This window comes from Trichosurus vulpecula, chromosome 5 (assembly GCF_011100635.1).
Source record: "Trichosurus vulpecula isolate mTriVul1 chromosome 5, mTriVul1.pri, whole genome shotgun sequence".
Lineage (NCBI taxonomy): Eukaryota > Metazoa > Chordata > Mammalia > Diprotodontia > Phalangeridae > Trichosurus > Trichosurus vulpecula.
This window is the reverse complement of record NC_050577.1, coordinates 249,785,350-249,801,174: the sequence shown is the minus strand read 5'-3', so window position 1 is coordinate 249,801,174 and position 15,825 is coordinate 249,785,350. Positions and strand designations below refer to the sequence as shown.

General features: G+C 40.1%; 1 protein-coding gene across 1 annotated transcript in view; it reads left to right on the top strand.

The window, feature by feature from the left end:
- Positions 1–15,825, top strand: part of MYRFL (myelin regulatory factor like) — a 183,062-nt gene that overhangs the window by 28,088 nt on the left and 139,149 nt on the right. Inside the window, exon 2 of the mRNA XM_036760731.1 lies at positions 3,212–3,302. Within this exon, the coding sequence (XP_036616626.1) occupies positions 3,212–3,302 (91 nt within the window). The remainder of the gene's footprint in view (positions 1–3,211; positions 3,303–15,825) is intronic.

The following is a 15,825-nucleotide window of genomic DNA, read 5'->3' as shown; positions in this document are numbered from 1 at the left end:
CATGCCGCCACTGCCTTGTTATGGACAGGCCAGAATTCCCCTGGCCTCAGACCCTGATTATTGCAGCTTGTACTAGCTTTCCACTCCCCCCTGGTATGTCCCTCCAGGAGCAAGATTCTAGCCCTGTGAGATCAGGTTATGTATATGTCTCCCTGCTCACAGGTATATAAAAACTCTGCTCGGAGCAACTGTAAATTTCCGGCCATTGACCATAACTCATATTGGTTTCCTTCCGCCTCCTTGTGACCAGGATGAATGGGTTTATTTATTGTCATTTCCTTTGGTGCTCCTGACCATTGCTTTCTCTGGTACCCTTTTAGATATATTTCTCAAAGTGTATGTGGAAAAGCTGAGTTCCTTCCTCTAAAGCCTTTCACATTGCTGTCTGAACTGGAAGCCTCTTCACAATACTTTCTATGAGGCCAAATTTCTTCCCCTTGGAGCTTGTCTCTTCAACACCCACTTTCTTCTGAGGATATCCCAGATGCAGCTAGGTAATGGCACAGGGGATGGAGTCCCGTACTTGGAGTTAGGAAGAACTGAGTTTAAATCCTGCTCCAGATACCTTCTAGCTGTGTGACTCTAGGTAAGTCACTTAATAGCTCTCAGCCTCAGTTTCCCCAAATGTAAAATGAGGATAATAATAGCACCTATGTCAAGGGTTGTCGTGAGGACCAAAGGAGATAATATATATATATATATATATAAAGTGCTTTTTAAATCTCAAAGCATTGTATAAATGCTAGTTATTCTTATTAGCAATAACTAATATTTATGTAGCCTTTTACATTTTTCAAGGTGCTTTCCCATGTATTTACTTCTTTGATTTGTACAATAAATCCTCTGAAGTACAGGTATCATAACCCCCAGTTTTACAGATGATGAAACTGAGAGTACAAAAAATAAAATGCCTCGCTCAGGGTCACATACTTATTAAGTATTTGAGGCAGGTTTGAGACTCAGATCTCTCTTGATTCCATGTCTGGTGATCTAGCCACTAGAGAATCTGCTACAATCTTAGAAAAATGAAAAGCACAAATACACAAAGTGCAATGGAAAGAGCTGTTGTGGGCTTGAGCATGTCGAAGTATGTTTAGGACTATTACTTGGGAAGAGTTACATATAAATATTATCGGGGGCAGATATGCATGACTTGAAAAGGAAGCGGGTTGTTCATTTGGTGAGAGTGAGACAAGAAGTGGTGATACAGAGTGATACGTCGTTGACCTCATAAGGACCAGAAGAAGGTCTACAATGCATTAGATGGAACCTCTGCAGATACACGGGAAAACACAGACAAGTTCACAGTAGGATGAGAAGATGTGTTAGGGTCACAATCTCTATCAGAATATGGGGTTACCAACACAAGGAGAGTCATGGGGGCACCAAATACCAACTGTTCTGACCACAGAAACTTCCATTCTAGCTAGGAGCAAGCTGGGTTAACAACTGGCTCTCTGAAAAAAATGTACGCACAACACAATTTTCAATTTACACTGTATTATCAACACATTCTCCATCATTTTCTTAAGTCTAGAAAATCAATAAAATAAAATAAATCAAGCCCTTATTTGTAACATTTGCTGATTTCCAAGGTGAAAATGCTTGCACTGAAAATTTAACAATCAGCTCCTGGAACTGGTTCAAGCTGTCTCCAGCACACCTCTGTTTTTAACCTTCCTCTCCTCTGCAAAGATTGCCTCAAAAGAGAGTAAGATTTGGAATCCAAGAACTTGGGTTATAATCCTCACTCTGACACTTCCTACATGACTTTGACTAATTTGCTTTCTTTTTCTGAAGCTGCCATGTTCTCATCTGCAAAGTGGGGGGAAGAGGGGTGCCTTGTGTTGGATGATTTGTGAGATCCTTTCTCTCACTCAAACTTGCTAAGGAGGAAATGGAAATTTAGCATCTTTTTAGTGTGTTTTGTCTATGTGATATAAGTGTCATTAAAAGGGTCCAAACCCTAGAGTTATACTTCAGGGTGAGCCAAGTGGATGTTCTTAAAGGAGAAAAAAGTTGAGATGAGTCTATTAGCACACTTGCTTGTAATCAAGTACTTATGTGCATTGTAGTGCAAAATAATGTTGTTGGTGCTGATCCTTCCTTTGAAGATGACCAATGACATCATGAGAGTGATGTCTTAACAGGGGGAGAATTTAATTTAATTGCTGCAGAGCTGTGGAAAGTCATCAGCCTCACTCTCTCCTCCAGAATGAAGCACAAGTTTAAGAATAGAATCAAATTATCCACAGCCGTAACTAGAGTAAGGGCATCTAGGGGGTGTAGTGAACAGAGTGCTGGGCCTGGAGTCTGGAAGACTCATCTTCCTGAGTTCAAATCTGGCCTCAGACACTTACTGTGTGACCCCTGGGCAAGTCACTTAACCTTGTTTGCCTCAATTTCCTCATCCGTAAAATGAGCTGGAGAAGGAAATGGCAAATGACTCCAGTATCTTTGCCAAGATAACCCCAAATAAGGTCATGAAGAATCAGATGCGACTGAAAAACAACAGATAACTAGGTGATATACTTAGGGTTTTGCACCAGGGTATCAAACTTAGAAGGTCCTAAAAAGTGCATATAGTCAGTCAAGAAACATTTTTTAAGTGCCTACTATGTGTCAGGCACTGTGCTAAGCACTTGGGATACAAAAAGAGGCAAAAGACAGTTCCTTGCCCTCAAAGAACATAGCAATAACAAAGCTCAGTGCTTAAGTGTATTGTTGTCATTATTCAGTCATGTCAGACTCTTCGTGATGACATTTGTTTTTGTTTTGTTTTGTTGTTGGCAAAGATCCTGGAGTGGTTTGACATTTCCTTCTCCAGCTCATTTTACAGATGAGGAACTGAGGTAAACAGAGTGGACAGAAGTGACTTGACCAGGGTCACATAGCTAGTAAATGTCTGAGGCTGGATTTGAACTCATAAATATGAGTCTTCAGGTTGGAGAAGAATTAATTCAAACAGGAAGCTACTAGATGGCTCACTGTCTCACTTTCTTGCCCATGATCCCAACTGCAGTGGCCTCCCCTATGACGCTCCCAAATCTCTGCCCTATTCTCCATGTTTTTCCCAGAACTGACCTGAAGTCTCCACTGCATTCTAACCACTTCTCCTGCCATTGAATTGAGGGGACCCTCTTACCCTGGGAGCAAAAGTTGGTTGTTATAGCTCTTGCTGGAATCCTTCTATCTTTGCTTGCTTTTTCAGCACATGGGACTAATGAGACTCTGGGCAACCCAATGTTGGATACAAATCTACTGGAAGAGTTCCTGGGAAGTGACTTTGATTTGGGAGCCTTGTGAGTAGTAGATACTATTCCATCTTGTTACCTTTGGACCTCTAGGGGTTGTGGGAGGCTGGGTCTGTCTGTACCACTGGTACAGGAACCATTCCTGATGTTCCCTTGGGGGATTCCAATATCACAGAATCCTTTATCAGGTGCTTACTTTCTGTAAACAGACCTTTTTATATGCTCAATCAGTTGCAGGAATATTGTCCTTGGCTTTTGTTAAAGGGTTAAATCCACACAGGCAGGAGTTGTATGGTCTTGGGTTCTAAGGATGGCTTATTTTTTTTTTATAGGATCAGGAAATCGCTGTGTCTTAATTTTTGAAACTTTGACACATAACTTCAAATTGATAGTGCCTGACACGTACTAAACATATAATAAATACTTATTGATTCCTAACTGATTTTTAAGAGAGGAGCTATGTTTCATCCCTACAGGAAAGAATCCTACTTTCTTCTATTTCACCCTTCACCTCCCCCAACCGCCCCCCCCCACCAAGTTTAATTTTAATGATGACTTTGTTATGGTAGGGGTAGAAAAATTTCAAAACATAGATATGAAATGTCCTAACTCACTTCAAACACACACACACACACACACACACACACACACACACACACACACACACCCCTCTATCTTTAATATTAATTTCCTTTTTGCAAATACTGAATAGGTCACTTTAAAAAAAATTTAGGAATATATTGAAACAGTGGTAGGTCCAATTTTATGAACCATGAACCCATTGAAAACCTTACCCATATATAGACCCTCTAAGTAGTAATCTAGATCACAATCCACAAAATGCATCCGGGCAATGTATCTGTGTAGGGGAGAAACCTTGAACCAAAAGTCTTAGGGGGAAGAGAGAAGATATCAGGATAGGTGAGGCTGCTGCTGGGGAAGGTTCCACCAGATGGAGTAGAGGAGAAGCAGCCATGGGAGGAACTCACCTGGTGTGCAGTTTCAGAAGGGAGGAAGTAGTAATTATATTAGGTTATAATAACATATATGTTACAATATTATAGATAATTATAATATAATTCTTATATTAGCTAATTATTCTTGCTACCTGTGTTGTCATCTTAGTTGGTTCTATCCAATGAAGCAGTACAAATACTATAAATGCTTTCTAAATTTTGGCACCCTAGGACAAAGGCCCAGTTGCTCTACCCTAGTTACAACTCTGCCTTTTAGCTAATTCATCTTATGGCTCACCAAAAGTTATGTATAACCTTGAATTAGGGATGGTTCTCAGGTATGTATGTCTTGTTTTAATTAGGCTTTAGCTCCATGAGGAATCACCCACCTACCTATCAGGAAAATCAGTAAAAAGAAAAAGCAGAATGAGAACTTCTTGGGAATCCCCAAACCACACAGGAATTATGATTGGCAAATTCCAGTGATGCATTTTGGTTTGTAATTATTGAAATTTTGAGGTCTCCTTTATTGTTGCTAAAGCCCCACTTCTGCAGGATTCTACTTGCTTAGACCTATGTCCCCTTGTTCTCAAATCATTTGTTGACCTCTAGCTCTCGGACCTGACTGGCTTCTGGCCTCAGCTTTCTTATTTTTGGCTGCTCATCCATACCAATGCGGTTAGGATTGCTGGATCAGTGTTCCTTGTGATGAGTGGATGCCTGCCATCAGAAACAAATTGCAAAGTAAAATGAAGGAACATGTAATTCTGGTGAGGGAGCTGAAGGACTTGAGAGCATAGGTATTGTTTTCATCTCTTCTTCCAATCAAATGTCAGGTCTTTGGAAGAGAAAGAAACATATGGGAAATGAGCAGTTAAGTAAATGACTCTGAATAGGGAGATTTGGTTTTCTTTATCACAGACCAAAATAGCATACTGGCAAGGGAAGTACTAAATTTCATGGTCCTTTGGGCCTTGGTATGTCAGTAAGAGGGAGAACGTTTGTGTTAGGGATTAGCAAGAGATTAACAGATGCCTGTCACAGCAGATGAGTGTGATGTCTCAACAAGCCTGGAGGGAAGAAAGGGGGGAATAGTTTAATTACAATGGTCCAGCTAGGGAAGCCACAGATGATGCAGTGAACCTGTCCATGCACAAAACCAAGAATCCAGCAAGAAGGAAGAGACCAGATCTGAGGCAGCTTAGTTTGAGCTGGAGTCAGGTTTGATTCCTCAATCTGACTTTTGTTTTGTGACTGTGGGCCAAATGAGATCATAACTGTATGCCTAGCACATAGCAAGCACTATGTAAATGTTAGCTGCTAATATTACTATTACCTAACCTCTCCCAGTTTTTGTTTCCAATGTGCCAGTTGAATGCGAGCTCTGACAGCTTCTCCTAAGCTTGAAAGGTTGTGAATATGGGCCTGGTGATAGACTGAATGCCTGTCACTGGGGACCAGCTCAAATAAGTTTGGAGAGGTTTATCACTAGGTAGGTAGCAGTATGATGGATTTTTTGGTCACAACAGCTCTTAAAGCCTAGCTAGCTATTGAAGGTGGTAGGAGGAGCTCAGTGCATACTATAATTATGCATGTGCTTTCTTTCTTTTTCTTTTTTTTTAAAATTTATTTATTTAGTTAGTTTTCAGCATTGATTTTCACAAGAGTTTAAATTACAAATTTTCTCCCCATTTCTACCCTCCCCCCCCACTCCAAGATGGCGTATATTCTGGTTGCCCTGTTGCCCAGTCAGCCCTCCCTTCTGTCACCCCACTCCCCTCCCTTCCCCTTTTCCCTTCCTTTCTTGTAGGGCAATATAAATTTCTACTCCCCATTGCCTGTGTATCTTATTTTCTAGTTGCATGCAAAAACTTTTTTTTTTGTTTTTGAACATCTGTTTTTAAAACTTTGAGTTCCAAATTCTCTCCCCTCTTCCCTTCCCACCCACCCTCCCTAAGAAGTCAAGCAATTCAACGTAGGCCACATGTGTATCATTATGTATAACCCTTCCACAATACTCATGTTGTGAAAGACTAACTATATTTTGCTCCTTCCTAACCTATCCCCCTTTGTTGAATTTTCTCCCTTGGCCCTGTCCCCTTTCAAAAGTGTTTGTTTTTGATTGCCTCCACCCCTATCTGCCCTCCCTTCTATCATCCCCCCCTTTTTGTTTATCTTCTTCCTCCTTTTTTCCTGTGGGGCAAGATACCCAATTGAGTGTGTATGGTATTCCCTCCTCAGGTCAAATCTGACGAGAGCAAGATTCACTCATTCCCCCTCACCTGCCTTCTCTTCCCTTCCTACAGAACTGCTTTTTCTTGCCACTTTTATGCGAGATAATTTACCCCATTCTATCTCTCCCTATCTCCCTCTCTCAATACATTCCTCTCATACCTTAATTTGATTTTATTTCTTTTAGATATCTTCCCTTCATCTTCAACTCACCCTGTGCCTGCTCTCTCTCTCTCTCTCTCTCTCTCTCTCTCTCTCTCTCTCTCTATATATATATATATATATATATACACACACACATATATACATACATATATACACACTCACATATATATATATACATAAAGATATATATATATATATATATTATATATATATATATATATATATATATATATGCATATTCCCTTCAGCTACCCTAATATCGAGGTCTCATGAATCATACACATCATCTTTCCATGTAGGAATGTCAACAAAACAGTTCACCTTTAGTAAGTCCCTTGCAATTTCTTTTTCTTGTTCTTTTTCTTGATTACCTTTTCATGCTTCTCTTGATTCTTGTGTTTGAAAGTCACATTTTCTATTCAGCTCTGGTCTTTTCACTGAGAAAGCTTGAAAGTCCTCTATTTTATTAAAAATTCATATTTTGCCTTGGAGCATGATACTCAGTTTTGCTGGGTAGGTGATTCTTGGTTTTAATCCTAGCTCCATTGACCTCCGGAATATCGTATTCCAAGCCCTTTGATCTCTTAATGTAGAAGCTGCTAGATCTTGGGTTATTCTGATTGTGTTTCCACAATACTCAAATTGTTTCTTTCTGGCTGCTTGCAGTAATTTCTCCTTGATCTGGGAGTTCTGGAATTTGGCAACAATATTCCTAGGAGATTTCTTTTTGGGATCTATTTGAGGAGGTGATCTGTGGATTCTTTCAATTTCTATTTTGCCCTGTGGCTCTAGAATATCAGGGCAGTTCTCCTTGATAATTTCTTGAAAGATGGTATCTAGGCTCTTTTTCTCATCATGGCTTTCAGGTAGTCCAGTTATTTTTAAATGATCTCTCCTGGATCTATTTTCCAGGTCAGTGGTTTTTCCAAGGAGATATTTCACATTGTCTTCCATTTTTTCATTCCTCTGGTTCTGTTTTATAATATCCTGATTTCTCATAAAGTCACTAGCTTCCACTTGCTCCAATCTAATTTTTAAGGTAGTATTTTCTTCAGTGGTCTTTTGGACCTCCTTTTCCATTTGGGTAATTCTGCCTTTCAAGGGATTCTTCTCCTCATTGCCTTTTTGGAGCTCTTTTGCCATTTGAGTTAGTCTATTTTTTAAGGTGTTGTTTTCTTCAGTATATTTTTCAGTATTTTTTTGGGTCTCCCTTAGCAAGTCATTGACTTATTTTTCATGGTTTTCTCACATCCTTCTCATTTCTCTTCCCAATTTTTCCTCTACTTCTCTAACTTGCTTTTCCAAATCCTTTTTGAGCTCTTCCATGGCCTGGGACCAGTTCATGTTTTTCTTGGAGGCTTTTGTTGTAGGCTCTTTGACTTTGTTGACTTCTTCTGGTTGTATATTTTGGTCTTCTTTGTCACCAAAGAAAGAATCCAGAGTCTGAGACTGAATCTGGGTGCGTTTTTGCTGCCTGGCCATATTCCCAGCCAACTAACTTGACCCTTGAGTTTTTCAGCAGGGTATGACTGCTTGTAGAGTTAAGAGAACTATATTCCAAGCCTGGGGGGATGCGCCAGCTCTGCCACACCAGCACTCCTCCTTCCCCAAGAACCCCCAACCCAGACTGGACTTAGATCTTCAGCAGGCTCTTCACTCCTGCTCTGATCTGCCACTTAATTCCTCCCACCAGGTGGGCCTGGGACTGGAAGCAACTGCAGCTGTAGTGCTGTAGCTGCCCCACCTCCTCTGCCCCTGGGGTGGTGGCCGAACCATGAACTCCTTTATAAACTCTGACCCCAGCAGCTTTTCTCTCTAACCTTCTCTGTTGTTTTTGGTGTTTGTGGGTTGAGAAGTCTGGTAACTGCTGCAGCTCACTGATTCAGGGCACTAGGGCAAGCTCCGCCCGGTTCCTGGTCTGGTTGGTCCACGCCGCCCACGCTGGGCTCTGCTCCACTCCGATCTGCTCCGCTCCTAGCTTGGTGCGGGATAGACCTCACCCAGAGACCATCCAGGCTGTCCTGGGCTGGAGCCCTGCTTCCCTCTGCTATTCTCTGGGTTCTGCAGTTCTAGAATTGGTTCAGAGCCATTTTTTATAGGTTTTTAGAGTGTCTCGGCAGGGAGCTCACGCTAGTCCCTGCTTTCCAGCCGCCATCTTCATGCATGTGCTTTCTAAGTTGGAGCACATTTTCCTCTGAACTCTGTACTTGTATTAGGTAATTTCACAGACTTTGGGGGGAATGTTTTGTACCAATTACTCTTACTGTTGTGGGTGCTCTGTCATTTTTCAGTCATGTTCTACTCTTTGTGACCCCATTTGCGGTTTTCTTGGCAGAGATACTGGAGCGATTTGCCTTTTCTTTGTCCAAGTCATTTTACAGATGAAGAAACTGAAGCAAGCAGTGACTTGCCCAGGGTCACACAGCTAGTAAGTATCGGAGGTTAGTTTTGAATTCATGAAGATGAGTCTTCCTGACTCCAGGCCTGGCACTCTATGCACTGTGCCACCTTTGTGCCCAAAGTATTATATAAATGTCTGTTATAAATGTAATATATTCTTGACTTCGTTTGAGGATAAACTTCTCTCTCAGTTTCTATTTTTTTAATGCCTCAAACCTATGAAATGCAGATTGATATTTTAAAGCAGGGTTTGTTCACCTTAGTCTTTAGTGGGGCAATTACCCCTGAAGGATTATTTAAATGTGCTATAGTTAAAAAAAAAAAGCACTGACTTTGAAGCCAGGAGTCTGGGTTCAAATCCTGGCTCTGCCATACCCAATCTGTGTGACCCTGGGCAAGTCACACTTAGCTTTTCTCAGCTAAGTATCCTCCTCTGTAATATGAGGGGATTGGACTTTGATGGACTTTGATGATGGCTAGGTGGTACAGTAGATAGAGTGTGCAACCTGGAGTCAAGAAGACTCCTCTTCTTGAGTTCAAATCTGGCCTCAGACACTTATTAGCTGTGTGACCCTAGGTGAGTCACTTAGCTCCCTTTGCCTCAGTTTCCTCATCTGTAAAATGAGCTGGAGAAGGAAATGGCAAACCACTCTAGTATCTCTGCCAAGAAAACCCCAAATGGAGTCACCAAGAGGTGCACATGACTGAAATGCCTGAATGCAGCAACAACAACCAAGTTTCCTTCATCTCTAAATCTATGATCCCATGATTTGTCCAGAAGGTTGTTCACTCTTTTTTTTTTTCCCTCTTGTGGCATTGGGGGGTGGAGCTGAAGAGAATTAAGTAATTCCAATGTTCATCTACCAGCTTTCAGAACTAACTTGGGTCACAATTCACAGATTGTTAGAGTTCAGGGTCATTTAAACAGATAATTGGGATGGGATCAGATAATCTGCACTTAACCTTGATAACATTTGTCCAAGTAAGTATATGTTGTGAGATAGACTAGTAATAAAAATCTAGGGGAGTAGAGCAAATTCTGTGCCGTCCTGACTGCCAAGGAAGTTGATAACAGGAAAACTATACTGTTCAATGACCTTGCTCCACCCCATGCATGGAAACATCGCCTGATAACGCAGTTTGACCCAGAATGAGTTAAGCATATGTGAGATCGGCTTGTTCCTGAGTTCTAAGAAACAGAGCTAGGTTGGAGGCTCAGAAAAAGATTCATTTTAAGATTCTACGTGCAAATTTTTCAGGGCTCAAAGATTTTTTTAAAGTGTAATTAGTGATCCTCTAAGTAATGTTCTTTTTTTTTTCCTGGTGAACCAATATGCAAAATGTAGCCTGGGGTCATGAATTCAATTTAAATCTCACCAGCATTTTTTCTGCTGTCCATAACCATCACCTTTCCTTATTATGCAGAATCCAGGGCCTCCCTGTACCTTCTCCCCCTCTTAGTTCTATGGAGTCTCATTGCTACACCATCATTCTTTGAAAGTTTATTGCTAAAATACAAAGACTACAAAGGATGAATAATATATGTCAAATGACTTCCTCAGATTAGCTAGGCCAGCGGGTTCTCAAACATCTTGGTTTTAGGACTCTTTTATTCTCTTAAAATTTATTGAGGACCCTGAAGTGATTTTTTTTTTAAAAAAATTTTAATTTTCAATCTGGGGAACAAGACAAGCATTTCCATAACATAGTGTTATAACAAAGATAATTGTACATGAAACTACAAATCTCCCATTTACAGCTTGCTGTTTCCCCCAAATATATAACAAGGTTATCATATAAATTTCTTTTTTTCCCCTTTTTTGTTTTCTTCCCTCCCCCCTCCTCCTCCCTATGGCTACCATTAGACACACATATGTATATGTATTTGTATATGTGTATATATACGTAAAATAATTCTATACATACTTCTATGTATCAGTCCTTTTTCTGGATGCAGGTAATGTCCTTCACATGTCCTTTTATTTTTAATTTACGTATTTAAAACAGTCAAAATAACTTAGTCACTCAAAGTCGTTCTTAGAGCAATCTTGCTGTTACTGTATACGGTGTTCTCTTGGTTCTGCTCACTTTACTCTTCATTATTTCATGCAAGTCTTTCCATGTTTTTCTAGGATCATTGAGCTCAGCATTTCTTTTTTTTTTTTTTTTGGTAGGGCAATTGGGGTTAAGTGACTTGCCCAAGGTCGCACAGTTAATACATGTGTCAAGTGTCTGAGGCCAGATTTGAGCTCAGGTCCTCCTGACTCCAGGGCCCATGCTCTACTCACCGCACCACCTAGCTGCCCCCAAGAGCTCATCATTTCTTCTAGCACAGTGTTACTCTTCTAGCACAGTATTATTCCATCACAACCATACACCACAACTTGTTTAGCCATTCTCCAATTGATAGAGATTTCTGCAATTTCTAGTTCTTTGCCACCACAAAGAGAGCACCACAGACATCTCATTCACATTCAGTTACAATTACTATTTGTGAATTTCCTTCCATCTTATTTTTACTTGCTACTTTCTTTCTCAGCTTCTCTTTTTACCCTGTCTCTTATCTTCTCCCCTCCACCCCCCTACTTCACCCGCCCCTCCAAGAGTCCCCCCATGTCCTCCCAATCTCAATTCACACACCTTTTCAAAAGCCCCCATTATCTCCCCAATGCCCCCCAAATGCCAATCCATATACCCTTCTAAAAGTCACTCCCTCACCCTATCCCTGAGTTTTCTCACCTCTCTACATGTTCAGAAGTTTTCTACACCCTTCCAGATGTACACATTGTTTCTTCTTCAACCCAGACGAGAACAGGATTCCAACATTATCAGCTCCCCACCTTTACCTGCTTCTTCTATATTAGTTCTTTTCACACTCCATTTTTATAATATAATTGCTTCCTTTTACCTTTTCCTACCTAATTTTGGTTTTTAGAATCACCCCATCATACACAACTCAGCTTTTGTTATGGGGTTTTATCTATTGATATTAACTGTACTGTATCAAAAATTAAAACTGACAATTTAAAAAATGTTTGTTAATTCATTTAAAAGTAATAATAACCCATAAATATTAACACAAAAACATATTACTATGAAAATAATTATATTTTCTAAAAAAAATTAGTGAGAGAAGCAGCATTGTTTTGTATATTTTTGCAATCTCTTTGATGTCTGACTTAACAGAAGATAGCTGAAATCTCAAACCTGTTTCTTCATTCAATCTGTTGTGATGTGTTGTTTTGGTTAAAGTATATAAAGAAAATTCACACATATATGTAGTTAGTGTAAGAAATGGGAGGAGGAGTTTTGTTTCCACAGAAGTAAAGGTGTGCTTCCCTGCCCTCCCCCACCCCAGCTTTAGCAGAGACCAGGCCTCAAGTCGGTCAGGTGAGAAGTCAGAGGCTTGTACTCATGTGCATACTTTTTGAGAAGGCAGTCTGGGGGATTAGAGAGGCCAAACCCACTTGAACCTGTTCAAGCTTATCTAGGGTCTGGTCTTGGTCAAGAATCCAGGCCTACTGATTTGCATCATTTGCATATGTTAAAGAGGGAAAGTAGGGGAAGTAAAAGAATATAGTTTAATCCTAAACTAAGACAAGAAAAATCTAATTAACTTCACTTTTGCTTCTGTATCCTTATTACCCTATTTATATAAACTGTATAACCTAGGAAAACTATGTAAAAAACAAAGATTGTAAACTAACCATGACTCTAGCAGGAGTGGAGGGAATGGTTACCCCTGCTCCTGCAGCTGTATCTGTGTGAGTGTTCCCGCGAGCACTGCAACCGCTCTCCCGGGGAGCGTAATAACATGCCTTCCTCTGCCCACTCTGGTCCTGAGTTCTTTGGGTGTGAATGGGCAAATCACATGGGTTTTCCTAAGGTCAAGTGAAGGGAAGCAACAGGCAGCGGAAGCTCGCCAGGCTTACTCCTGGATCTTGTCTTGGGGTGTCCTGTGATCCCCACTGTGGTGTTAAGAGGGCTACCACTCTGGATTCCCTTGGGGAGCCCTGTGGTCTGCACGGCCTTCTTAAGGGGACATCACATGGGACTTCCGGCCCTGTCTTGGGAGCCTTGTGATCTTACTGCCATCCTAAGGGTCTTCCTTAGGGTCTGACCCCTAGGAGGCCCTGTGATCCCCACAGATTTAAGGGATGGCTACCACTTGGTCTTCCTCTGGGAGTCCTGTGGTCTGTACAGCCTTCCCTAGGGATTATCACAGGGTTCTTCTTCAGGACTTTGGCCCTGCCTAGGAAGTCTAGTGATCCCCAAAACCACGTTTTTCACAGTTAGGAAAGAGTTATGTGACTATTTTTAATAGGCACATAAAAACTTAGTATTATTATGAAAATAGTTTTGACCTCACAGCCTCCCTAAAAGGGTCTCAGGGACCCCCAGGCTCCTTAGATGATACTTTGAAAACTGCTGAATTGGACTAATAGAACCTGAGGGAATGAGACATAGGATGGCTAAGTTTTTATGAGGGAAGAAAAGAGCTCAGGAAAGATTCAAAACACAGAATAGTCCTGGATACAATGGGTTTGGGTCAGGATGGGGTACTATATTGTTACTATTAGAGAATGAGAACTACTGAAAAGGAATAGATTAACACTCCACCATTTTGCCTCCCTATGAAACTGCTCCCTTCCTTGAGACCATGGAGTCTTAATCTGAGATCCATTAAGTTATTTTAAAAATATATACTTTGATAATTGTATTTACTATAATTGGCTTCCTTTGTAATCCTAATCATTTTAATGTATTCATTTAAAACACTCTGAGAAGGGTTCCAGAAGCTTCACCAGATTGCCAGAAGGTCCATGACATAGAAAAGGTAAAGACTCCCTGCTTTAGACATTGTAAAGACCAACGTCCAAGCAATTCACTGTGCCCAGTAGACACAGAAAGTGTAATAGGCTCTTGAGATCCTTAGATATAAGATAGAAGAGAGTCAGAGGCATAACTGCAAATTGGAAGAGAGGGTTTGCCTTCTGGCAAAGTAACTAGTACAAGGAAACTGGGGTTTTACCCTCAGGATACTGAATTTAGGGGTTGCCAAATTTTAAGGGCACTGGAACCAGCAGACTTTAGGCTTTCATTAGCAAGAAAAATAATTGCATTAGAATCTATCGCATGGCAGGCTAGGGCACATTCATTCTTCAAGGTGCCTTACTTTACCTGCTTCTGACTGAGGATGTGCTTCATACAGCTTGTCCTAAATACCATTTGTGGTATTTGCTTCAGGTGCAAAAATTCCTGGTTATTGCTCTGCCAGAAGTTGGCTATCTGTGACACATGGGCTGGGGGTGCTGGTGGGAGGAAGACCAGGAAGTCAGGAGAAACTGAGAATGGGCTTCTGGTTTTTTTCTGTGTACCAAATCATCTGAGTGTGACCTAGAGCTTGGTTTAATGGGTTTAGGATGATTCTTATGTCGCAAAATTATTTTAGATCCTGAGCAAATTGATTGCTTGCTGTGTATTTCAGATCCTCGGCCTGTAAGCAAAGGACTGAAAAGGAATTTCCCAGGACATTGTGAAAACCAGAGAAGCAATTAATGTTGGCAGTCCTTTGAGAAACTTGCTTTGAGTTCAGTGGCCCATATTATTTTCTAGGTCCAAAGTAAAGGAGGGAAAGATGGGCTAAGAAAATCCGGATAAAAACAAGACAACTTGATTCCTTTCTTAATTTATTTAGACACAATCATATACATAGTCTAAAGGATTGAGTTTATTAGGATCTTCAAAGCCCCCTTTTCTTACATTGACTTATTATATTATTATTATGTATTATTTTTAGTCATTAAAAGCAGTTGAACAAAATCACTTTAGAACACAGGAGTGGCAGGTGTTGAAGAATTGAGAAGTGGACTGTACCAAATCTCAAAACTGATCGAAAGTCTAATCTTTTAAAGCTCTTTTCTCTGTTATCTTCAATTCTCCCCTCTGTCCCAAAGGATCCCCTGGCTCTCGTGTCCCACATTCCTTTCTTTTGCTATCTTCTGTCTTCGTTTCCTAAGTTTCTATTTTTTTTTACATCACTATCATTTTCCGGTGATTCACCCTGCATCCTTGCAGTGGAAACCCCTATGTAAAAATTAAGTCCACTCGAGCAAAGCAAATTTGTGATGTCTCAAATGGTAATATCTTAAAATGTATGCCTATATACCACCTATCTTTAATTTTTTTAAAAATTAGAAATTTTAAAAATTCTGACCTAATAAATACCAAATAGAATGAGCCTTCCACACATACAAAGTATAACAGAAATGAAACCTGTACATAAATTTGTAATATATCACATATAGCTTGCTTTTTTTATCATTTTAAAATTTTGAACTTTAGTATTCAATGAACTAATCTTTTCCATACACAAATTAAAACAGAAAAACCATGAATTTCTATTATATACAACTTGTTTTTTCTTTTAAGTATGTAATAAATTCAGTGTAATTTTCAAAGCTGTCTAGCTCACTTATATTTCTTTCTTGTCTTCCTTTTATTCTCTTCTATGCATTTTAAAAGTCACTTCAATGACCTTCTCTCCTTTCTTCTTCTCTGACTCTATTAATAGTTTCCCTCTCCTCTGGACCTCCCACTCCACTGGAAAAAAAAGTAAAACAAAATCCCTGGAGAAGATATATATATATATATTCAAGCAAAATAAAATCCCACATTGTCCATGTCTGAAAATGTGTCTTATTCTACACCTAGAGTATATCGCCTCTCTGGCAGAAGGTAAACAATATACTTTATCATTGGTCATCTAGAATTGGGATTGGCCATTTCATGAACACAGTTCATAAGTCTTTCAAAGT